The sequence below is a fragment of the Exophiala dermatitidis genome (assembly GCF_000230625.1).
Source record: "Exophiala dermatitidis NIH/UT8656 unplaced genomic scaffold supercont1.5, whole genome shotgun sequence".
Classification (NCBI taxonomy): domain Eukaryota; kingdom Fungi; phylum Ascomycota; class Eurotiomycetes; order Chaetothyriales; family Herpotrichiellaceae; genus Exophiala; species Exophiala dermatitidis.
This window is the reverse complement of record NW_008751650.1, coordinates 1,811,803-1,836,276: the sequence shown is the minus strand read 5'-3', so window position 1 is coordinate 1,836,276 and position 24,474 is coordinate 1,811,803. Positions and strand designations below refer to the sequence as shown.

General features: G+C 53.2%; 8 protein-coding genes across 8 annotated transcripts; 1 reads left to right on the top strand and 7 right to left on the bottom strand.

Moving 5' to 3' along the window:
• Positions 1 to 242: 242 nt before the first annotated feature.
• HMPREF1120_06234 (PTK9 protein tyrosine kinase 9) lies at positions 243 to 1,514 on the bottom strand (the record flags this gene model as incomplete). Its single annotated transcript, XM_009160435.1, has 2 exons — positions 243 to 1,378; positions 1,496 to 1,514. 2 exons carry the CDS (start codon positions 1,512 to 1,514, stop codon positions 243 to 245), a joined length of 1,155 nt encoding a protein of 384 aa, XP_009158683.1.
• A 713-nt stretch (positions 1,515 to 2,227) lies between these two features.
• Positions 2,228 to 3,271, bottom strand: HMPREF1120_06233 (MC family mitochondrial carrier protein; the record flags this gene model as incomplete). Its single annotated transcript, XM_009160434.1, has 2 exons — positions 2,228 to 2,841; positions 2,911 to 3,271. 2 exons carry the CDS (start codon positions 3,269 to 3,271, stop codon positions 2,228 to 2,230), a joined length of 975 nt encoding a protein of 324 aa, XP_009158682.1.
• Positions 3,272 to 5,434: 2,163 nt separating this feature from the next.
• On the bottom strand, positions 5,435 to 6,679 carry HMPREF1120_06232 (glycerophosphoinositolphosphodiesterase; the record flags this gene model as incomplete). Its single annotated transcript, XM_009160433.1, has 1 exon — positions 5,435 to 6,679. One exon carries the CDS (start codon positions 6,677 to 6,679, stop codon positions 5,435 to 5,437), a length of 1,245 nt encoding a protein of 414 aa, XP_009158681.1.
• Positions 6,680 to 7,464: 785 nt separating this feature from the next.
• HMPREF1120_06231 (uncharacterized protein) lies at positions 7,465 to 8,463 on the bottom strand (the record flags this gene model as incomplete). The annotated part of the gene is made up of 2 exons (XM_009160432.1): positions 7,465 to 8,011; positions 8,090 to 8,463. The coding sequence occupies 2 exons, from the start codon at positions 8,461 to 8,463 to the stop codon at positions 7,465 to 7,467; spliced, it is 921 nt and encodes a 306-aa protein (XP_009158680.1).
• A 349-nt stretch (positions 8,464 to 8,812) lies between these two features.
• On the bottom strand, positions 8,813 to 10,595 carry HMPREF1120_06230 (LAT family L-amino acid transporter; the record flags this gene model as incomplete). The annotated part of the gene is made up of 3 exons (XM_009160431.1): positions 8,813 to 8,948; positions 9,003 to 9,403; positions 9,459 to 10,595. 3 exons carry the CDS (start codon positions 10,593 to 10,595, stop codon positions 8,813 to 8,815), a joined length of 1,674 nt encoding a protein of 557 aa, XP_009158679.1.
• Positions 10,596 to 11,313: 718 nt separating this feature from the next.
• Positions 11,314 to 13,156, top strand: HMPREF1120_06229 (soluble epoxide hydrolase). The gene has a single exon (XM_009160430.1). It carries the CDS (start codon positions 11,701 to 11,703, stop codon positions 12,829 to 12,831), a length of 1,131 nt encoding a protein of 376 aa, XP_009158678.1. The 5' UTR covers positions 11,314 to 11,700; the 3' UTR covers positions 12,832 to 13,156.
• HMPREF1120_06228 (glycosyl hydrolase, family protein 31) lies at positions 13,143 to 15,617 on the bottom strand (the record flags this gene model as incomplete). The annotated part of the gene is made up of 1 exon (XM_009160429.1): positions 13,143 to 15,617. The coding sequence occupies one exon, from the start codon at positions 15,615 to 15,617 to the stop codon at positions 13,143 to 13,145; it is 2,475 nt and encodes an 824-aa protein (XP_009158677.1).
• A 1,119-nt stretch (positions 15,618 to 16,736) lies between these two features.
• On the bottom strand, positions 16,737 to 22,924 carry HMPREF1120_06227 (adenylate cyclase; the record flags this gene model as incomplete). Its single annotated transcript, XM_009160428.1, has 2 exons — positions 16,737 to 16,934; positions 17,000 to 22,924. The coding sequence occupies 2 exons, from the start codon at positions 22,922 to 22,924 to the stop codon at positions 16,737 to 16,739; spliced, it is 6,123 nt and encodes a 2,040-aa protein (XP_009158676.1).
• Positions 22,925 to 24,474: the final 1,550 nt, after the last annotated feature.

The following is a 24,474-nucleotide window of genomic DNA, read 5'->3' as shown; positions in this document are numbered from 1 at the left end:
CGTCGTTCGGTATCTTTGCATACCAATAGAAAAGTGTCTTGTCTCCTCCTATGTTTTTCTACCTTAGTTTATCCAAATGTACTCCTTCGTCATCGGATGTCATGCCGCAACGAGAGGCGCCGTCCCAGCGTACTGGTACATTGAGCACGAGCATATAGGCATAACCACAGTACCCAATGTACCAAGTATCTGTACCACACACAGCGCCAATACTCGCAGTCACTGCATATCTAGGTACAGTTCTACCGTTTCCCAGGTCTCTTGGGTCTAGCGAACCCGGGTCTCGGCGTACCCGTACCACTACCTGGAGCAGAAGAAGCGTCACCATTCCCACCTTCTCCTTCCGCCGAACCAAGCAGGGCTTTGACCTCTTCCTCGACTCTGCCGCTCAAGTCATCCGGCTCGCCCGCCTCGAGAGTCTTGAGGATTTTGACACCCTCAGCCTCAGCGAGGTACAGCACACTCCTCCGCGAGCTAGCGTAGACCATACGTTCCTTGACCCTGCTGGTCCCAGGACACACATATATAAAGATGACACCATGAGAGTGTGATTGCGATTGCGTTTGCGACTGGGTGTGTGGAACCGCGTACAGCGTGTAACTTGGCCGGTCGGCCGGAATCAGGGTATGCACTTTGGCGGGCTCAACGTCGGATTTTGAAGAGAGGAGAGTGATGGTCTCGGAAGAGATATCGATTCCCAATTGGACCAGGGAGCCCGAAGTAGATGGCAATTGTGCCAGAGCGCTACGGGCTTCGTCGGTGATTTTCGTGTCCAAACGATTGCCGCCGTTGTTGCCGCCGCTACTCGAGTCATGATGGTTCATGAGATTGTGGCCGCGGGTGCCATGTCGTTCTTCCTCCTCGGCGCGCTTGACGGCTTGTAACTCACGCTCTTCGATACTTAATAGCCCGATATCAACCCCGCCGGGTAATTGCTGCTGCTGCTGTTGGTGTTGGTCTTGTTGCTGTTGTTGGCTGGGGCCACCAGACCGTTCTTCCCATTGAGCAGGATCGAGAATCTCTTCACGCTCCGTCACAAAGACGGTCTCGACGAACTTGTCGCTGCCGAGCTCGCGGACCAGCGTGGCCCGGGTGGATGCGAACAGTGTCTTTTGCCGCACGGGCGCCCGTGAGGGAATGTACGTGACGGCCACGAGGTCGGGTTTGGATTGCTCTTTGCGCAGGAGAAGGTATAGTGGTCGTGTGGGGTCGAGGATGTTGTCGAGACTGGGCAGGGAGCCGTGGAATGTCGAGGATGATGATGGGAATGGGATGGTCGGTAAAGGAGTCAGCGATTCCGTCGTAATGGTCACGGGCAAAGAGAATAGGTCGTGGTCCGAGGTGAAGTCGGAGAATGCTTCGTGGAGGTCCGAGGAAGCTGGAGGATTGTAGTGCGGCGGTTAGTCAGGGCACCGTTGATCTGGCAATGGATTGCTTGCAACGACAGGGTAGGAGAGTCAAGGTAGTGAGCGGCTGCAGGAGAGGGGGTACTCACCTGTTATTCCGGACTGCATCGTGGAGAGAGTAGCCTGTATGCAGGTACGCTGAATGGGGTTTGCACAGTGAAATGGGAAGATCTTCTCAAGGTCGAGGCTGGACCGAACGGTGAGATGTGTCGTGTAGTGTTCGTGTACAACGCAACGTGGACAGTGTCTGCGTTGGTAGCCCCAAACAACGTACTAGCGGGGCAATTCCTCTACTGTGGCCTGTTCAGTGCCGACGTGCGATTGCGGTAGGGATTCCAGGCTGCCACAAGTTGGAGAAGGTCAATATCAATGATAATGCAGACTGGGAATCTACCTCAGGCTTATTATTGCAAGCTTTACAGTTACGAGTCTCACCACCCAACTGTGACGGCACGGCGCGGGGACCGCAGCCTGATGCGCTGCCCAGTACTTTATTACTCAGCCTTGCCTGGCCCCGTTACGTGATGGGAGTTGTTTGAGGAAGCTCATGGCCAGACTTTCGCCGGTATAATATGGCCAGCCAGATGGATAGCTAGGTGGAAATCCTTGCGGACAGGAACATGTACTGACTCTTGTTCTTTCGAGACTTGAAAGGTATGCATTCCATGCTAGGACAAGCGCGTCATCTGTCGGCTATATACAAAGAAATAGTACTAGTGGTATCTGGCGCATGAATAGACACTTTTTTCTGTCGCTCGAGAAAAAGCACAAATCACACCCCCTTCCGCATCTCAATATCGCATCGGAAACACGCGGCGCGTTTATTCTTCATATGTCCCGCCCACGATCGCCCAGTTGCTATCTTCCAGCTTCTTCTTCAAGAACTCATACACGGTGAAAGTGACGGCCTGGCCGGGGGCCACCCGCATCACACGGGGAGTGATACCCTTGTAGAAAGCTCTGGCGCCCTCCTGCTTGAACATGTCTCTTGAGATGCCGACGATGCGCGAGATTGCGGTCTGGCCAGGCTCAGCGGGGGTCTTCTGTAACCGAGTCTTGATGGTATCGATGGGTGCATTGGAGAAAGGACCCATAGCGCCCGAAATCAGCCCAATGATGGTTGTTTGGTAACCTGGCAGATTCTTGCCCTCGTACTGCGGCTGTGCCTTCTGCAAGAACTCCTTGAACTCCGAATACGCGGTGAAGTTGACGGCCTGATTCGTGCCTTGTCGCAACGCGGTCAACGACACTCCACGGTAAAGGGCACCAATGCCTTCTTCTCGCACCACGGTCAACAGGGCATGAGGGGCGCTTCGGTATTTAGGGACGTCGAGGGGGTCGGATAAACTGTGGTATTGGGCCTGCATTCGAATCTTGACCACCTCCATGGGCGTCACGACGGCCACGGCTTCGGTCACACCGGCACCCAATCCCGCTGCAGTGCATCAAGTCAGCCATCTAGCACATTCATTTTCGCAAGATATCTCATCAACTTCAAACATACCTAGAAAAGTCGCTCTGGACGACACCATGCCGTTTTCGTCCGCCAGCAATTGCTTGTACCACTCGTACGAAGTGAACCGGATGGCCATCTTGGGGATAATGCCCGTCAGGACGGCACCCAGACCTTTGTAAAGACCGAAGAACGTTTCCCGCTTCACAATGTCCTTTCCGGTCTGTAAAAAGCCTCGCGACTTCTGGCCTGGGGTTCGTCCTCTTCTTGAAAGCTGCATTCGGACTTTGATCGTGTCGAGCGGATGACACACAAGCGCCTCCATCATTCCGGCACCGCCTCCAGCAATCAAGTTGGTAGCGGCACTCGCGGGCTTCTTGCCGCCTTCGCCTTTTACACTTTTCGCAGACATTCTGGAGGCCGATCGTGTGTACGAGAGAGTAAGGTAGATTGGGTTCGGTATCGACAAACTCAACGGCGACTAACGGAGCCTTTCAAGTATCGTTCAATTGTACGCTGTACAGACAACCGAGCTACACCGAGCAGGGCTATTTGTGGACTCTGGTAAGGCGACGGAGAAAACGTGAAAGAGAGAGTGTGTGTCTGTAGCAGTGCTGAGCTACCTCTAGGGCAGGCAAGCAATCACTTTGTATGAGCAGAGGGACTCGGAGACAAGGAAATGATCTGCCAGCAGCGTGCCACGCCCAGCCCAACGCCAATGCGAGCAAACGAGTCCGGAGGGGAGAGGAGAGGAGAGACGAACGAAGCGGCGGCGATCTTGAAGAGGGTGAGATCACACAGGCTTTTTAATGAAGCACTTGCAGAGGAGTACTAGTATGCGGCCACTTAAGCTATGTTTATGACTCGAGAGTCGACGACCCGGATGGCCGTTCTGATCCGAACAAGAACACGACGGTGAGGGCAGAACCGCACTGACATGCGCGCGCGGGTTTCGATCGCATCGAAGAAGGTTTGCGGACTTTCCCCCTTCCGCCGAGGTAAGTGTGGGCAGCACTACCGTCATGTTAGCGAACCGGGGGTGCGCATTTCATCACTGCTCTCCCACTACTGGGCCAGGGTCGAGCCCAGGCACGGGACCAAGCTGGACCAGAGGAGAAGAAGCCGACTTGTTTGCTTCCGTCTGACTGGCCACAAACTGGGTCGACGCTGAAGCTAAAGAGTGTGGAGGTTCTGGCCTTCGTCCAACGCGGAAAGTGGACGGCGACGGCGACTTTTCTGTTCTCGGCGTTTGTGGGGGAGAACGTGAAGAGATCGGAGGAGACAGAGCCATGCATTGCAGAGCGCTTCAACGGTATACTGTTCCAGTCCTACAGCGCCATCTTGCGTAGAATCTCCAGCTGCACCTGTCGGGAAGACAACAGACACTGGCAGCATGCGTTACAGACCGATGAATGCATGGTCTTTTGCATTGCACAACCAGCAAAATACTGATACGAAAGCGCTCTACTCTTCCCCGCCAAAACATGTGACTGTCCAACCTCGGCAAAATTGTTGTTCCATTCCACAACTAGATGCGCTTCGCTTCCGCCCTCTACCAACACGAACACATTGCCATGTGTCTTTTGTAGCGAGCACTCCAATATTCCCGTCGGTGCTGCTTATTACTCTCCTGCAAAAGAACTTGTTAACTCTTCTCACGATGCTCAGGCTCTCTACAGATACAACAGGACACTGCACAGGCAGCTTGAACTCGGACAATCCCCCTTGGTGATCCTCGCACCCTCGGCCACCACCCCGAGCATTATCCGATCCGCCGAACAATCGATGTAGCAGCAACCTTTCCGAGTCGTCAGCCGTACCCCAGCCTTTCCCGAAAATCTCCGAGGTGTGATGTCGGGTGTCTCCCGTCTTTCAGCCTCCTCCTTGTCCACCCGCACATTCGTATGCTACTATAGTAGTAAAATAGTACGGGGTAATCATTGCCCACAGCGTAGAGCTGTAACCTAAGATCCATTTGACTCTCAGAGTCATTATGATTTCCAACGTCTGAGTCATAGCTGTAGCTGGAAAGTCTTCCCACAGCCTTTAACCCTTGAACTGTGATGCATGATAGTACGACTATAATGATGAGTTTGATTGCAGCTAGCCTATGACTGATACACGACTTGCTTAGGAGGGTTCTCCAGTCAGCTCCTTTAGGCGACAATCGACACCTCGTCCTGAGGCAACATTGGCCGCCTTCCCAAGAATGTCCTCCTGAAAGCCCACCAATGTCGACACAACGATTGACTAAACGAGCCTGTACATGGGTTGTCCACGAAAGATGCACCAGAAAAATCCTCCTGAAACTCCAGGTATGAGCCGCGAGGCAATGAAGTTGTAGAAAAGCAAAAGGCCACCCACCGAAGTCCATCCATCATCTTCAGGCATATAGAGTACAACCCTCCATCCGCTGGGGTATAATGGCATTTCGCGTAATCAAAAAAGAAAATTAAAACGGGTAGATGCATGGATGAGCAGGCCTTCTCCCAGGTTCGTTAAGGTTGCCATCAAGACGAACGGTTGAGCATGCGGTTGAGCATGCCTTCCCAGTTTGCCCGGTTAGAAGACTCCATCAAGACAAACAAGCAACCATCAGGGCCTCGTAATGCTTGTCAAAATGGATTTCCCCTTTGACGCGCTGGATCAAGTCCTTCTTGTAGCGATGAGCATAAGCACGCTTGACCTGGTCGAGATGGGCGCGGTCCCAATGGACCCTGACGACACGCTGGACGAGCAGTTTATCTTTTGTGCCGGGGCCGGCCATGGCATCCTCGAGCTGGACAGCGTCGGACATGATACGATCAGAGGCACGACGAACCATCAACAGCAACGCGTCCTTCATGTGGCCTGAGAACTCGGACTCGATCACCTTCTCCAGACTGCTGTGGTACTTGTGCTGCCAGTGCTGGTTGATGGCGCGGATTTGGCCATCGCTCCGGTTCGCCAGGATGCTGCATACCGTGACCTGGTCAGTACCGATGCGGGCGTCCATGGCGCGATGGAGATCCGAACAGTCGCGGTCGAGGTCCGCGGGAATCACGGGCGTCGACTCCTCGTTCCGCGTGGCAGCCATGACCATACTGAATAACTGCTCTGTCTTCATCGACAGATCGCCCTTGACGTCGGCCTCTAGCGTATGCTGAAAAGTCTGCTGGTAAGCCTGTTTGATGGCGCGCATGTCGGCGTTGGACCGGCCCAAAAGGACATCATTCAGGACCGACTCTTTCGTTCCCAGCCCCTTGATCGCGTCGTACACGTCATACACATCGTTCATCAGTGGCCCCCGCACGAGCGCCACCAGGCCGTCGCGGAAGTATTTCGAGGTTTCGGATCGTATGTCCTTTTCCAGATCGCGCCGGTGTAGCTGGGTATATGTGTTTCTCAAAAGTGCCATCTGCAGCGGGTCCGGTTTCGAGAGGATCCGGATCAACGTCTTTTCATCCGTTCCAAAGCCTTTCATGGCTGCGCGCAGGGCGTTTGCGTCGGCGGACGCGTCTCCATGCGCTTGTGCGCGAGGGTCGTATCCTGGTGACGGCAGGGCAGGCGGACCGCCGTATTGCTGCGGTGGATATCCGCCTGGGCCAGGACCATAGTTGCCTGGAGGAGGGAATGCGCCTCCTGATTGAGGAGGATATTGACCTTGAGGAGGAGGCCCGCCGTAGCCTCCATGCGGAGGCGGAGGATATCCTCCTTGGGGTGGTGGAGGATAGCCGCTGTGCTGAGGCGGACCTTGTGGAGGGTATGGTGAGCCGTAACCTTGCCCGGCAGGAGGATAGCCTCCCCACGGAGGCTGACCTTGCGGAGGACCGTAGGACATGGTGATGTTGGATTTCTGAAGTTTGAGGATACCTTCTAGTCAAGGGACACACGCGCACCCAGTGAGGACAAGAGATTCGAGCGATCGGTGTCGCAATGCAAGGATACCACAGTTGCTGTCTTTCAGAAGATGAGTGTCAGATTTATACAGTCTCTCCAAGATAACGAGCACAAGCTACGAAGGTGTTGGCTCCTTGGCTTTGCACCATCTGCTTTTCTTATTATTTACTAGCAATGCCAGCGACTACGCCATAAGTGAGGGATCATTGGGACTGCGGGGCAGAATGACAGAAGTTGAGCAGTGAAGCGCAGTGCCGCGCCCTACAATCTATTGTACTAGTAATCGTGGCTTGGATGTTGGACCGCGCCACACCAGACAACCGCCGCTGTGATTGGACCGCCACAGGCCTCGGCTGCGTGAAGTCTACCAGTAGCGCGAGGCTGAGCTGTGGCGGAGCCTCGTCTCGTCGTCTCCTACGGTCATAAGCTGCAGATCTGCTCCAGTACTGTTGTACAACACAACATATCACTAAAGTAACATACTGTCATCGCAGGACCATCAAGGCCCGCAGCTGGATACTGAATAATGCTTGGCGACTGATACAGGTAACAGAATCGCATCGGTTCGACGGTGCAAGACCATTCATTGATGACACAGAATACGCATTCGTACTATACCTAACTAATAACCACAATTTCATGCAAGCAAGTTTACTTCAGCATCATCGTTATGCCCCTGGCACACAGCTCTGTCAAGAGTACAGACGTGCAGCACACTGCACCGCGCTACTCGGCAGGCTCGTCTTCATGGAACACCAGAGTTCTGACCTCGATACTCTCCCGAGGAGGGGCATCCACCGTCTCAGGATTGACAAAGGCGGTATGTGGAACCCTCCTGGCACGACCGTCGAGTTTGGAATCGAAGCACTTGATCAAAACCACCTCTTCGGGCGTCTGTCCGTACAGGTAGTACCATTTATGTTCCGGATTCGGACGGACGGTGTACGTCTCGCCCCGACGGTCAGGGTAGATCAAATCCACGCCCACAAGGTCCGAGTCCGGCACCGAGTGGGCGTCCGCGACGGCGAGAGGATCTTTATAGATGGTCTTGATGGGTCTCCAGACGTTGATGATTTGATAGCGGGTCTTGAGCAGCTTGTCCGCCTCGTCTGGAAGATGGTGCGGGACTCGGGACTTGGCTGCGCTGTAGCTCTGGTCGATGTGCACTCGATTCACAGGCCCGCGGAGGTTGACGGTAGGAGTCTCGCCGCGTTGGTCCTTGGGCTGACGGCGGATGGTGTGGTCGAAGATGAACACGCGCGAAGCACCGGTTCTGTTTGGTGAGTATGTGGGTTAGCATATGCAACCTCGCCGGAAGATACCGACAAAAGGTAAAATGGTCATCACTCACGCATCCTTCAACAGCTGTTCAACCTCCGGGTAATATTGGGCTTTGATCTGTTCGTCGTCCAGGAACTCCTTCTCCACGCTTGCGTGACGGTAGATCTGGAATCCGTTCTTGTCCAGAGTGTATTGATCCTCCTCGCCCCGGATGTCGTGGACGGTCACGTCCAAGGGTTCGCTTGGTCGGTCATATGTCTCTGGTTTGCCGGCAATGTTGGGAGGGGGACGACTCCCATCACCAGGATATTTGTAGTAATTCAGCTTGGTCTGGACATGGTGCTTCTCTGGTTGAGAGGTCAGACTACTGCCCTTGACCTGCGTGGTCAATGGTTCAAAAGAGGTGGAATGCCCCGTGGGCTGCTGAACTGCTGCAGATGCCATGGTGATGGTGATGCTGTTGGTGGTCGTTATTGATACTACTCACCATGTCAAGTCCAAGCCGGGGAAGACATAGCCCCTTATGTATATGTTGTATATCTATTTGTGATTTGTCAGATAGCACGCCATCTCCCATCTCACACGCGCCATGATCGTACAATACGTGGGGTAAGGCGATCCAAGACGTGTGTATATCAACTCGCTCCAAGTTTCAGAACCAATCGATGGCTTGGAATTAGGATGACGTGCCCACATCCTGGGACATCGTCTTGGGGTATTATGCCATACAAGAGGGCAGGTACAGGTCCGTTCCAACCGTTGGATATCGTGCTTATCAATCCTCTATATGTGATTATATTTCCTTGCGCACCAATTTGGTGATGGTGGTCCCGTCGCTGAGTATGTCGGCTTCCTCCTCCAGCCGATAACCCCTATACCGCGGTAAGGCCACGGTCCAGACGAACCAGTAAGCAATTCCAAAGACGAAACTGTGGTGGCGTCAGCAACTGGCCAGACGGATCAAGGGAACCAACAATGCTTACATGACCAAGCCCACCAATGCATATGTTGCATAAAAGAAATTCACATCTGCCGTGCCCTTCTTCGGAGGAAACAAGGGCGCCGTGATCAAGGATAGACAGAGCAAAATCCTAAGCCAGACAGCAGGAATCCAAGCCTTGAACGGGCGGTAAAGGTCCGGTCTCCGGGCTCGTAGGTAAATCAAGCCAGAAGCCACGGCCAACGCAAAAAATTGACCCGCGTAGCCTTCAACATCCGCGATGAAGGAATAGACGGTAGATGAAGGCGGCAAGACGATAACCAGCACCGATGGCACGTAATGAACGATAAGACCACCCATTGGCGACCCAAACGGTTTGGACGAAGCGAGGATACCTGCAAATGGTAGAAACCCTTGTCTCGCTACTTCTTGATTGACTCGGGCCTGGGGGAACGTAGTTAGCCGCAGGGGGAAGAACGAGAGCAATCAGGGACCATACCAGGGCGAATGTCACTACCATGACATTTCCTACCGCACTGAGGGCAATTGCCAGCGGAAGAAATTTGTTTCCAAACCCAGCCCCAAAGACACGCTCGAAAAAGAGCGCAGCGATCAACTCTCTGCTCTGCTTGACCTCCTCCAGCGGGACGACTGCAAGGTACGCAATGTTGATCAGGACGTACATGACGCAAGCAGTCAGGAGAGCAGCAGGCCCCACGGTTTTGATGGTCTTCACGGGGTTCTTCACCTCGTTAAGGACGTTGTTGATATTGCTCAAACCGGCATAGGAGTAGAGCACTTTAAAAAACGCGGTTGACAAATTATTCCACTCCCAATTCGAGCCCGTGAATAGTTCATCCCATGCCGCCTCCGAAGGAACCTCCAAAAGGCGTGACGACGTGTCGGGACGAAAGATGACGACAAACAAGCCTGTAAGGATCATGAACACGACAAGACCGATTTTAAGCCACCCGAGCATATTTTGAATCCAGATTCCTGTCCGGTAGAAGCAACTGTGGACAATCGTGATCCAGGTGAGAAGACCAACAGCAAGCAACTTGGTGTTGAAATCCCCTGGAGTGGCCCCCGCGGCGAAAAGAGTATATTTTGCAAACACGATGCAATTGCTGGCCGTAAAGCCCAACAGCACGGCTTGAACGGCGACCAAAGTGGAAGCGAGAAAGCGCGGTTTGCGATAGGTGTACTCCAAGTAGACCTTGACGCCGCCTGACCGAGGAAGCATACATCCATATTCCATATCAATGGCTAGTCCAGCCCAAGCAACGAGAGCTCCGATCACCCAAAGTACCAGAGCCAGTCCCGGACTCCCGACGTTTTGCACAATCGTGCCGGGCATAGCAAATATCCCGCTTCCGATGACTCTGGAGATGACCAGGACGTAGGCACTGCCCCAACCGATGGTTCGACCGGTCGTCGACGTTTCTGGGAGGACATCGTTGTCGACCTTCCGCTCCTCGGCGACGGTCAACAAGGGAGGCGACTCTACATCTGAGGAAGCACTGTGGGATGAGGATGAACTCGGGGACAGCAAAGGGGAGGTTTCAAGGTTGCGCATTTCCACGACGGTCGAGAACTCTGCTAGACCTAGGTCGATGTCCGCGGTGTTGTAGGGCATGTATCAAGGGATGGGAGGCATAAACGCAACATCGAAGCTCACTCCGGGCAGAGTCCCAGCAAGCAACCGTGTTGATCGACGTGAAATAGATGTACACGGAGATATATGCTGACAAACTGGAGACATGGTAACATGGACATTGGGGCGGCAAACAGGCAGCCCGACCGATGGCAGGACGAGACGACTTAGTCGCATCATATCGCGTCGGCTGACAGTCGCGTCAAAGAGGTACGCTCAGACGTATGATTGACTTGTCCCTGTTTGAGCTCTGAAACTGATAAGGCAGCCAGGTTTGTGAGTGGCATTCCTCATCTCGCTCGGCCATCACGCAATTCCAGGGGTCATTGGCACTGGCAGCCAGGGACTTGGCCAGGATTACAAACTCTTTGTTTCGACGTAGCCGTGCCACCCGAGGGAAACACTGGTTGATAAGTTAGTCCATAAGCATTGCATTAAAGGTGCACCGGGGAACATAGGTGATGGACATCGTTGGACCAAATTTGACGTGAATCTGTCGTCGAGAAATCACAGTCCATCGTCCGTGGTCATGTTTGACAGTCAACGCTGTCGCAGCCCCTATGGTCCGCCGAAGTTCAATTACGGCGGTGCATTACTGTGCTTGATGTAGGACAAGGGGCCGATTACTCATCATCCGGGGAAACCGATGATTGAGCCTCGGCCCAGCAAGACATCGCGAGCGTGCGGGCATCAACGTCCATCAGCATGCAGCCACATTGTTCACATACAGCTGCGAGGGCTTCGTGAACAGTGTAGATTGTATCCTGACTCTTCCCTCTTCTCCCATTATGCTTTCAGCGTGAGAACCACAAGATAATTGAGCAGCTGAACCGAGGAACCCATCACAACTTCGTTCAAACTCCATGAGGTGTTGATATAAATACCTGCTATTCTCCCGTCACCCAGGAGATACTCACCACCTGTCCGGATATTGAACGTATCCGATATCAGCCTCTCCTCCATATATATACTTTATACTACATTGTCATCCAGTGCACCATTCGCCTGACATTCTTCGGTTCCCGTTCCTGGCTCAGGCAAACCGACGAACAAACAAGACAATACGACAGCAGCTCGATCCCCCACGATGCCACCCGACAAGATCAAAGTCTACAACGACCCACGAGTTTCCTTGCACAGCGCACACTTGAACGGCATCACCTACGGATACCTATACAGCCCAGCATACGCCAGCAGTTCCACCTCTCCCAATTCCTCTCCCACTACCTCCAACTCATCCCCATCCCCATTCACATCCACCAAACCAAAACGAGGCACCATCTTCCTAGTCCACGGCTTCCCCGACCTCAGCATGGGCTGGCGCTACCAAATCCCATACCTAACATCCCTAGGTCTGGACGTGATAGCAATCGACTGCATCGGGTACGGACGCACCGACAGTCCCCTATTCCATCTCCAATCCTACACATACCGCCGCGTAGCAGACGACATAGCCGAACTTGCCCGCCAACTTGGACTTTCATCTCAAGGAATCATCCTAGGCGGCCACGACTGGGGCGGCGCGATCGTCTACCGCGTGGCCCAGTACTACCCCCAACTAATCCGGGCTGTATTCAGCATCTGCACGCCCTATTTCCCACCCTCTCCCACATACGAACCATTGGCTCTTCTGGTGCGAAAACGACTGCCCAATTTCGGGTACCAGCTACACTTTGCCTCGGGCGAGATCGAGGCGAATGTCCAGTCGAGAGCAGAAATCCGCCAGTTCCTCAACAACATGTATGGGGCGCGGACGCCGGAAGGGACATTTGCCTTCCACGCCGAAAAGGGAATCGACTTGGCCGCGCAGGCCCGTGTGGGAAAGAACAAATTGCTCGATGACGACGAGATGGATTACTATGTGGCCGAGTATGCCAGACATGGCCTCAATGGGCCTTTGAACTGGTACCGCAATCGAGAAGAAAACTTCGTCAACGAGTGGCGCGACCTTTTCCACCATGGCGCAAAGAATCCCCAAGACGTGCTTCGCGACACCACCATCCAACAGGAGGTCTTGTTCGTGCTGGCTACCAGGGACCAGGCTCTGAAGCCTTTCATGGCTGATAGGATGGCTGACCGTATCCCGAATCTGACGAGGCGCGAGGTCAATGCTAGCCATTGGGCACTCTGGGAACGGCCAGACGAGTGTAATCGTCTCATTGGCGACTGGCTGAATGAAAAAGTCTTTGTCAAAGATAGGGTGGCTAGTAAGCTGTGACGGCAGGCTTATGGTGGTTGTTCGTAAAAGGTCCATGTTGGCAAATGCGCATGAATGAATGACATACTTGTCGATAATACTCAGGCAACACTGTGTCATGAAGTATGACTATAGTAATCCCAGCGTTCGATCTATCATATATGGAAGCTTGGCCAATCTGGATACCTGTCTTGTTGGTGACCAAAAAAAAGTAAAATATAAGAATAAAATCCTAGTTTATCAACAAACGAGAAAGTGGGAGCTTCTGCGTGGATGGTTGGGTACAGCCCTTTTCATCACCTTCCGGGCATATTCCCTCTGTATTGATTCATTCATAATTGCATTCCCCTAACATCACTCAAAATCAACTCGGCAACCGGCTCGGTCAAAGTCTCATCGACGCTCAGACTCAACAGTTTCCCGATCTTGACATTAATTGCGCTCCTGCGGTCATTGACAATGCCCCAGATGCGGTCTTTGATGTCGAATTCTGTCTGATAGTCCAACAGGAGCCGCTCGAAGCGCGCCTTGTGGTCCAAGACGCTCAGCTGCGGGTCTGATCCCAGTGAGATTGTAAGGGCAGATTTCTCGTTCTCCTTTTCGGTGTCTTGTTTTGGCACATGCACAACTACGGACGGCGTCGCAGGGTACGTCTCGATAGTCACGACGGCGTCACTTGTGCGGTCGTGCCCGTCAACCATGACTTTTAGGTTTTGTGGGATCTCGGTGATGGCGAGGAACCGGAACGTCCAGTCACGAGCACTTGAAGCGCGCACTGTGAGCTCGCCCGGTTGTTGTTTGTACTCGATTTGAGTGGAGCGTTGTTGGTCGCCTGTAGTAGCAGGAGCAGCAGTAACAGCAGCCGCTTCAATCCCCTCGGACTTGTTCACCTCCCAATCGTCGGCCAGATCTTCGATGACATTGAATTTCCCGTCACGGCCGACGACAACAAGAACCTCAAAATGTTTCGGGTTCGGTCCGCCATTCTCCGGTACAGGGTTGGCATCCAAGGGGATGATACTTCCCTCTCCCGCCAGTACGGGGATCTGATCAAGCGCGCGGTACATGTTGAGTTCCCTGTCACCATCGTAGACCGTGCCTGTGAAGATATCTACGTGCCTACCTGACGGAGGCAACCATACCTTGACCCGGCCCAGGTTTGTCCGCTTGTCTTTCGGTGTCACGATTGGCGCCACAACCAGTTCCGACCCAAAGAAGTACTGGTTGGGCACTTGGTACGCTTCTTCTCGCTTCGGGAAGTGCCAGTACATGGGTTGAATCAGCGGTTCATCTTCGATCGACCCGAGCACGTTGCAGGTATGGAGGTACGGAATCAGACGATGGCGGAGACGCATGAACTTTTCGATGATGGTCTCGTTCTCCTTGCGGTACAGCCAGGGCTCCTTGGACGACCACCTCGAGTTGGACGAGTGCAGCCGCATGATGGGGCTGAAGACGCCGAACTGCACCCACCGTGTTACCAACTCATCGTCTCGAGCGCCACCATAGTGGCCACCGATATCGTGACTCCACCAGCCGTAACCGATGTTAGATGCGGTAGCAGTGAATTCGGGTTGGAACGCTAAAGATGCCCAGGTCGTCACCGTGTCACCGGAGAAACCAACTGGGTAACGATGACTTCCAGGGCCGGCATAACGGGAGAAGATGAGTGGCCGCTTGCCGTCATGGGCGCTGTCGAGAAAATGGAAATGATTTAGGAGCCAGAGAGGATCAATCCCTGGAACTTTGGTATGGGTCCCCTGTTGCCAATCTACCCACCAAAAGTCTGCAATTTTTTCAATGTTCCGATGGAGGATGGTCAAATAGGCCTCCATGAACTTGGGGCTGGTCGGGTCGAACAAGATAGGATTTCTCTTCGAAGTGTCGTGGCCCAGAAACCTGGCCATTTCCTCGTACGCATCTTCATGATGGTGAATGCCTGCATGCGGGTGATCATTCAATGTGATTTTCAAATGCCGGCGGTGAAGTTCGCGTCCAAAAGTCTCGGGATCAGGAAACAACTTGTCGTCCCACGTGTACCCCGTCCAGCCTGCATGAGGCACTCGCTCGTCGTCCACCAGATGCCAGTCCATATCAACCACTGCAACCGATAATGGAACCTCTTTCTTCCTGAACTCGTCCATCAACTTGATGTACTCATCTTGGTGGTACTTGTAATAGCGACTCCACCAGTTGCCCAGGGCCCATCTGGGCAGGATAGGTTGCTTGCCACTAAGCGCGTAGAAGTCCTTGATGGCCCCTTTGTAGTCGTGGCCATGGCAGAAGAGATATCCATCGATACGGTCCCCGGGGAGCCGTCCTGCCACGAACCCCTTGCCATCAAACAGCATGGATTTACTATCGTCGACGTCCGCGTATCCGAAGCGGGACAACACCCCCGTGCCCATGTCGCAACGACCATCACACTCGTCTAGAGTCCTGGCCGTACCGCCTAGGTTCTCGCGCCTGTCATTTTCTTCGCCGTACCTCCATTGAGCTCCCCATAGCGTGACTTTGGCGGAAAAGCTACACAGGAGCCCGCTGGGATTGAAGCGTTTCTTGTCATAGCTGAGGTGGAAATGGTCGGTGATGATCTCGAGCTCATCTGGGTGATCGATTGTCTGGAACTTCGGCACCGGGAAGTCGCGGTTGATGGCAAACGTCGATGCGCGATCCTCAAACTTGCCGTCGTAAGCCCACTCGTAACGGAGCAGGCGATCTGTGAGCAACGTAAAACGGTAGTGAGGGCCCTGGACTATGACCTCAGGGCGAGCCAGAGGCGTGCTTTCAAAATGATAGCTTTTCATGGCTGGCTGGCTCGCCGGACGCTTGAGGGCACGAAAAGCCCAAAGAGCAGAAGACAGCCTACGATTGTGATAAATCGTGACGGATGGGTCGGAGTTGGGAATACCAGTGGTGCTTCGATAAGATTTTAGGACTCAACTCTTTTATGGCAGCCGCAGCTCAGTCGTCGTATCCTCAAACTTGACCTTGAAGAAGATTAAATAAAGCAGGCATGTCCTCTGTTCGCCCTGGCGTTTGTGCCGGTGACAGAATCTGAGGCCAATGTCATCATGATCTCCATCACTCTCTTGCGGAGTATTGCTCGGTGAAAAGAGAGGACCACGCCGTCAAAAGTGGGCTGATGAGGATGCCGATTCTATCCACTCTTCTTTATACCGGCTGGTCTAGTCTACTCCTCTTGGGTTATATCAAGGTCGCTCGCTGCTTGGTGCAAGGGAATGAAGGATCTCAGAAGCAATAGGGTTGTATTGGTTGCTTCTTCTGAATTTACAGAATCTACAGTCTTATTTATTTGCAGTACAAAAGGTGTGTCACTGTCTTCAACACCACGTTTAGTGAATACTGGCCACTGCCTGTAGTATTAACACACTACTTCATATATCACTTGCCACGAGGTCCAACAGGAAACCGGTTCATGAGTCTGCCTCACAGAAGAAGCCGAATCAATCCAGTATCAACATTACCAGCATACCGTCGCTAGGTAGTGAGAATTTACTACTATATCCAAGCAGAATATCATACTGCCAACAATATCTGAGGCGATCCCTGTGCAGCACTCGCTGCCTCCGTCACAAAAAAAGAGAGCCCCCCATTTACGGTACCGCCTTCTTACATCCTCCACAAACAGCCTCTCACTTTCCAAAGGACGATAACAATGTGCGACGAATTAGTCCTCCAAGATATGTCGTCAAATGTTGATACACATGTCAGATGTTCGTCACTGCATTCCCTTCCATTCCTCTTTCCCAAGAGATGCTGGTCATCGCGCGGCATCCATCGAACGCCAGTCAACTCCGTTGCTCCTGGCAAGTAAGCATGATGATATTCCTCCTGCCCTAGATGCAATTTCCATACAACCGCTGCTAGCACGCATAACATACTTCACACCCAAGTTCGACGCTTCATGGACTCTGTGTTGCAAGCGATTGCGTTTCTTCCTCTGTTTCTGGCGTAAAAGCCTCCTTGGCGCCTCTTGCTTCTGCAAGGAGAGTAGCTACCTCATTCAAAATCTCCGCAATGGGCATTGCTTGATCGACGAGTGCAACTCCTTTGCGGAAGGGCCTGGTCATATGTCGAAGTTGTAGCGTTGTCGCGCATGCCTGAAGATGAAGCTCATGTTAGTCATCCACATGAATGTTGAGCATCTGCGACTGCTCCTGCTTACCTCGACTCGAGTGACCTGATGCTCCAGCAGATTCATCATAAACCCATCGGTTTGCACACCCCCACGCTCCTTCATCCTGGTAAGGAGGCTCAGTTCGGGCTTGTGGAGTCCAGCCGCTCGCTCGGGGGCTTCCAGACAGCTACACAGCATTTCTAGCCGCAGTGCAATGTCCCAGAGCTTCCAAACTTCGTCAAGCTGTAACTCCTTTAGTTGAGTATCCTTGCCCAGGCTTCCCGGCTGGCCTTTATCCTCGTTCGTTACTGGACCAGTATCCCCAAGTTGAACCTGCTTTTCAGCTCCAGGTGGGATCGTTAGCCTGCCAGCAAGCGAATGTGGATAGATCAAGTAGAGGTATTCAGGGTTCTCCAGTCCTTTCAACTTCTTCTCTCCTAGGTCTTTTACTTCGAAGCCTTGGCTGCTGAGTTGACGAAGTTCTCTGCGAATCTGATTTGCAAGCGGGTCATCATTTACCGTCTCGTCGGAGCCGGTGGAATCTCGGCGATCATCGTCTGCATAGCTTTCCAAGGTCCTTTGAATCTCGTTGATGAAATCACTGCTTACGCTTATTTGCCCACCGTCTGCGACGGCGGAAACACGGGAAGCTTTGTTGACCATAGGACCAAAGTAATCCATTCGGCGGGTGATCGGATCCTGTTCACACACCGGCCGACCCCAATGTAGTCCCATCCTCACCGACAGCCCTCGATAAATGACATTTCGATCAGCGTCAAGCTTTTCTTGACAATGCACCGTCTCCAGGATCTCGGTAGGCCAGGGCAATTCCAGAAGATGACTTTGACAACTGAAAGCCCATAGAAGGGCGGACGTGACGGTCGGAAATGACACCATGAAGGCGTCACCTTCGGTCTTGACCTCGTACCCACCAATGATACGAAGCTGTCGTCGCATGAGCTCGTTGTGCATCATGATCGCAGATCTCATGGGCACCGGAAGTATCTCCCATAGTGCGGTCGAGTTCTTGATGTCCGTGAAGCATATCGCAACATCCCCCACAGGAGGTTCCGGTTCTTCTAGCCTGGCGAGCCGAGAGTCACCGACAAGCGTTTCGCCCTTGCGTCTCGCTTTTCGTGAGCTTGGAAAGATCGCCCCCTCATCGAGTCCGATTTCTCTCGCCATGGACAGACTAGTTCCATGGTAACGACGGTCTCGTCTCTTTCGTAGATCTGAAATGCCTAGGACCATCACCATGATCTTATCCCTGGCGCCAAAGCCCATGGCAAGGTCTCTCAACTTCTGCGCAGCCAGCATAAGATCACCCTTCTCGGCCCGGGCCGCATCAACTGCCACGTCGACCGTGACATAGTCCCAGAACTCACGAGTAGCCACAACAATGAGCTCATCTGATTCACTGACCTCGCAATTGAGAGTGTGTGGGGCGGCGATAACAGCTGGCATATGGCTGTAATAGCCAAAAGCTCGACTGACTTCGAGACTTTCATTGAGTTTGCCCTGTCGTGAGACATACCCCCCAGCCTCTCTGATTCGCTCGCGTTCGGCGGGTTCAGCAGGGTCGTGTTTCTGCGTCAGCTGGCGATGCTGACCATTCGACTGAATCAGAATTGCATCAACGTCACCAACATTAGCCACGTAGAGTTGTTGACCTTTGAAGTATAGCACTGTCGCCACTCCTCCAGAGCTCAAATCGTCGGGCCCTAGGGTGTTAGCGACAGTAGAACCTCGGTGACCGTTCGCGAGCCGGTGTTCTTTGGTGTCAAAATTGCTGCTGGCGAAATTTGCCATATCCTTGTTCATGCTCAAGAAAGCCCGTCTAAGGGCATCAAGCGAAGTCTCTTTGGAGTTATCAAGCTTTTTCAACTCCCCGGCGAAGACGCCCGAGAAGTTCTCGTGCAAATACTTTGCAACCCTGGAACCACCACTGGACATGGTTTGGCCGTCAAAAATGGCAATCAGGATCTCGTCGTCCTGACCTCGGAAGTTTGGTTTGAGCAGGTCGAGAGTGGACAGGTGTTCGTTCTTACCCAACGTGTCTGCCATCCCGTACGTAAGTGCCCCAACCAACGAGGCAGAGGTCCGGACGCGGCGATCCTCATTGTCATCTGGAATCGTATTCGTCAATAGTGTCACATCCATGAGACCCAGAACTCGTAGGTATTTCAATGTGTTGAAACTCGTCAGATCTGTCGTTTCGTTACGATCCATTGCGTTGAATTGTGTAGGGTTTTGATGAGCAGGCTTGATCTCCAATCGCCTGTTGGCTGAAAAGTTGAGGTATTTCAAATTGGTGTTCCGATTCCAGTTCCAATCATAGGGCCAGTTCGAGACATTGTATTTCAAGGCATTGCTGCCCACGTCCAATGTCGACAGCTTGTGGACGTTGCAGAGCTCCGCAGGAAGGACCTGAAAACGATTGGCATTCAGGTGCAACACCTTCAAGTTGCTACTCTCCTCGAGGTCATCCGATGGCAGGGATGTAAGCCGATTGCCTGAAAGATAGAGCTCGCTTAGCTGGGGCCAACGACGCAAAACACCTTGAGGAACGTCGTCGAGTTCGTTGTAAGACAAGTTTAGCACCCGCAGTTCGGGGAGAAGGGCCAATTCCCGGAACACGTCGTCATCCAGCCGGTTGTCTGCAAGGTACAAGAACCGGAGAGATCCAGCAAAGGTGTTTTGAAGCCTTGCCTGCGACATGTTGGAGTCTTTCCGGGTGGCGGTGCTCATGGAATATTCTGTATTAGTCCGTGAGATCGTCGAAGGCTTTCGGTGAGGCTGGATGGACGACGCAACAGAATTTTTGCGCCCGCTGCTTGGGGAGCTACCAATGCTCATCATCCCTGCGGAAGCCTGGCTGGGGCGCCGCGCTTGAAAATCCTCAAGTTTACCAAGCTCCTCGAAGCTGGGCGACGTTGATAACCCCGGGGTGGTGGTCGGGGTCAGGTCTTTGACATCAAGAGGAGGCGGTGCTGCACCCTGCTTGGGAAAAGTCTCCAGAACATTGGACGAAAGGTTGAGAGTTTCCAATCTGCGGCAATACCAGATCTCAGGTGGCAGGCTCTTCACATTGCATTCGCGAAGATTGAGGAACTTGAGCTCAACAAGACATCCGATCGAGGATGGGACTATATTGAGCGGATTTTTGGCCATACTCAAGTACTCCAATTTTGACAGCCGTCCAATGTGCGTAGACATATTCGAAAGATGGTTCTTGTTCAGGTTGAGCTTTTGCAGGTTAGGCATGTAGTCGAACATGCTCTCTTTGAACTCAACCAGCTTCGCTGAAGCAATGTTAAGGCTCGTCAAAGTTGGAACAGCTTGATCAAGTTCGAAAGACGTGACAGGGCAGTGGTCCAGCACCAGAATACGGAGCTTTGCGAAGGAACCCTTGAATGTGGTTATGTTGTTGTGTCCGACCAGTAGCTGCTCCAGGTTCGGAAGCTGAGTCACGCTGTCAATGCTCGTTATGCCATTGAAACGTGCATCGATCTCTTTGAGGTTGGTCAGACTGGCAAAGCTCTCGTTGAAAGGACCTTTCAGGTCATTGTTGGTCACCCAGAGTCGTTCGAGAGTCGTCAGTTGAGAAATCTTGGGCAGAGACGAAAGCTTATTAAAGCTTATATCAAGGTCTACTAAAGATTTCAGGTTGCAGATATGTTCAGGGAAGGTGGTGAAGTTATTTGACGACAGGTTGAGGCTGCGAAGTTGCCGGAAATATGCGAAGGGGGGTGGGAGCTCTGAAAGTCGATTGTTCGCCAGCTTGAGACTCACAAGTCCCATAAGCCTGTGTAGCTCAGCATGGTCGAGTTGCTCGAGTCGATTGTTGGAAACATCAAGAACGGTCAGTCGAGTGGCCGACGCCAGGCTAGCTGGCAATCGCCATGCCTCGTTGCCCGTGTACTTGATCTCCCGGAGATTGATACAGGCAGTAATAAAGTCCTTGGGAACTCGCAAGGCGAGGTTCCGTGACAAGTTGATGGAAATAATCTCAGAGGCTTTCGTGTAGAGGATGATTGGAATCGTCACGAGTGATTTGCCCGACAGGTCAACATGGCTAAACTTCTGCATCTTGTTGAATGCAGGGTCATTATCGAGACCGCTCCCGTACCCGGTCTGCTTTTCATGGCTGAAGGTGAACCGAATGAGGTAGCTGTTGTCTTCTCTACCAACGTCTTCGATGTGATCTCGCTCGGTATAACCTGCAAGTTGCAACAGTCTCTTCTGCATGGCTACGGGGCGTTCGGAAGCCCCAAGCTGTCTGGAGAGTTGGTGCTTGCGCATGAGCAGTTGGTAGCTGTCAATGGAATCATGAAGGACGGACTTCTTTGCCAAAGACTTCAGCACTTCCGCTACAGTAGCATTAATTGACATCGACAAGGTCGCGAAGGTGCCATCTGTTCTGAAAACTCTCATGAAGTAGGATATGCCGTCCTCCTCTTGGATAGCCGGAAGGCCGTTATCGGTAGCTTCAGGCAGACTATCGAGAATCTCATCTTCCTGGCCTTTGACAGCCCAGCTATCAGGCGCATCCCAGGCGGGTGCGGACAGTTCTGAAGCTGGGGTGGCAGCGGCTTTGCCGGCCCAGATGCCAGCATCACCAGATATTTGGGGCACTTGCGGTTGCGCAATGATATCCGACAGGTCATCGAAGTTGGTGTCGAGACTGAAGACGCCTGCTTGCATTGGCGCCTGCTGATTCCCCAGTCGGGCCTTTTCCGAGGCCTCACTCTGACCGCTTGGTCCGCGATGCTTGCCATGACGGGTGAATCTCCCGGACTTGGACGAGGATGTAAAGGTCCGGTCGATTTTGGGCGAGGGATCCGGGGGCTTGATGGTGGAAGCGCTATCAACGGAAGCGATACTTGTTTCCCTATCTCGCTTGTTCTCCGCTGCTTGCGTCTCCGTAGATCTAGTCGACTGTGACCTACCCTTCTTCGATTCTTCCGGGGATCTGGCAGGCTCGACAATAGGCTTGACGGGCTCGGGGGGCTGTAATTGTTTCTCCTTATGCCGCGATTTCAATTTCGAAAATAGCGATCTCTTCTCCGGCTGAGGGGGGTTTTCTTTGCGAGAGCTAGGGGAGGGACTTGCATTGCGGTTCAGCGCTGTGGAGGAACTCATCGGCGTCATGGTTTGCGGGGTGTTGCGAAATGACCCCAGATTGCTTGTGGATGCTTCTCGACTGGTGGAAGGTCTCTTGGGAACAGATGTTGGAGGCAGCAGACCCTTTGGTGGATCCTCCTTGCTCTTTGTGTGGCGATGGAGGAGGCCACGTCGATGGGACGAAGTGCTCGAAGCCCCGGACTGTAGAAATTCGCTCTGTTGCTCCTGCCGTATCGGCGCGGACCCGAAATTGGAAACATCCTCGAAGTTCTGGTAAGCCCAAGGCGTCACATCACTAGAAGGAGGGGGCGCTGGAGTTTTGGGCCTGTCTTCCACCGTGTTCTGCGTCTGCACAGAATTGCTACGCTGGCCTGGCGGCTTCTCCGTGAAACTGCCTTGGGGTTCTTGGTCGGGGAGATTTGACGACGACCCTTGCCTTGAATCCATCGGATCCTCGCCAAAGAAGCCCTTCAAGCTTTTATGATACCGTCCATTGACCGCGCTGCCCCGCGAGCCTGTGCTGCTGACTGTCGTGGCACTGGCAACGGAAGGCCGTCGTGCATCGATGTCAAAGTCGGGATAATCCGAGATATTCGTCCTAGCTGTGTCTGGCCGCATCGACAAGCCTTGTCCTTCCCGGCCCATCGGGACATCGTTGAAGTACGACTGGTTGAACGGCCGGGTGCCTCCCATTTGTGCCTGGGGATCTTGCTCCCAAGGTGCAAAGTCAGCATCGTTGGGTGGGCGACTTGCCCAGGGAGCAATATCGGCGGAAGTTGCTTGTTGGTGAGCAGTCGGCAGCTGACGATTGCCGGCATTCGACGCCGGGCTAGAACCGAAGATAGCCATGACTATTGGAAAGGGAGAGACCCCAGTGGCCTCGCTCCGCAAAGCCGTACTGCTCGACGTCGAGAGTCTTGGTGACTGAGACAACGGCCGCTCTAATACGGGCTCGGTCTGTTCTTCCAAGAGTGTGTTTCCGCAGCGCTCGTTTCCGGACCGGCCGACCACCCAATGTCCACCCAAGAGTTCCCTGATCAACCAAAGTCGGTCACTAACCTCGAGGGTCAGGTCGATGCTTTGAAGAGAGCAGAAGCTCCGGCAGGAGGCGTCACAGTCATAGACTAACCCTACCCACGCGGTGCGTCCCAAATGTCGACGACTGGTATATAGCTATCTTCTCCTGCGTATAGCACCGGACGCTGATGGAGCGGGAATCTGTCCACTGCACGCAGTCTTCAGCTCATGGTCCTCCGTGGTCGGTCCGTATCTCGCTCCTTGCGGAGATTGCTTTCAATGATCATGCTAGAGCGTCCGACCGGCTGTATGTAGGATGATACGCGGAGGATTCGACGCGCGACGGACGATAGGCGGCGTGTTGAAGCAGCCTTTTTGACGAGCTCGACCACGCCTCAATTGGATACGAGAGTAACAGAGGGCAGATGGTCGGTCATCGCGCGGCTCGATCTGCTTCAGGGTCTTGGACCACGGTGAGAGGCGGTTGTCAAGACTGGGAGTCCACCTGGGGGTGTGTTCTTCGATCGAGGCGGGGAAGAGCGTACACGAGTCGCGGAATCGACGGGGAGAATCAAGTCATCGACGAGCTCGGAGAGACTTGCTGGTAACGAGGCGCGCGCCGCTCAGCAGGCCAATGGAGCAGACGAGGAACTACTGATCAATAACTAGGTGATGAGAATGGCTCGAGCAGCCTGATAGAACACAGAGCGCATGGCTCAGCAGTGGAGATGATGGACGACTAGAACAGAGCGCAGGCTCAGGCTCAGGCTGGTCTGGCTCGACCATCATGTATTATTGGTATGATCCATCCAACAGGCCTCCCGAACCGTACAGTACACCAGTAATAGCCACACCCACTGGCACTCGCTGACTGCAACGACAGGGTCAGTGCCTCGCCGCCGACCGAGTAACGAACCATTCAATTCCCGCCCGTTCGGCAGTGCCCCAGCAATAAAATGCATATTAGGTACCCTCGTGGTCCCCCGCCCGACACATCAATTCAGCCCGCAACATTGAACTTGAATGGAAACAACCCATGAACCACTGCCCCAACCCAGCGTTGGACAAGGGCTACCCAGGCTTCCAAAGCATCGAATCCAATCATCGCAGCATTCAAGTTGCTGTCCGTCATTCCCCTCAACCTGCCATCGTTTCATCCCTGTCAAAAGAGAAAAATAGGCCCAAGAGCCCTTGTCGACTCTGGGTCTACGAAGACTCGAAGGGCTACGGTGCGTGGTACACTGCAACATTCTTTCATCTGTCCACATTCAACTCGAGAAAACTCTTGGTGTTGAAAATACATGCTTTCCTCTCCATGTCTCAGCCTATCGTGAGACTCCCAATGACCTTCGGTTGGTACCATGCCACCAAAAGTTCTGGTT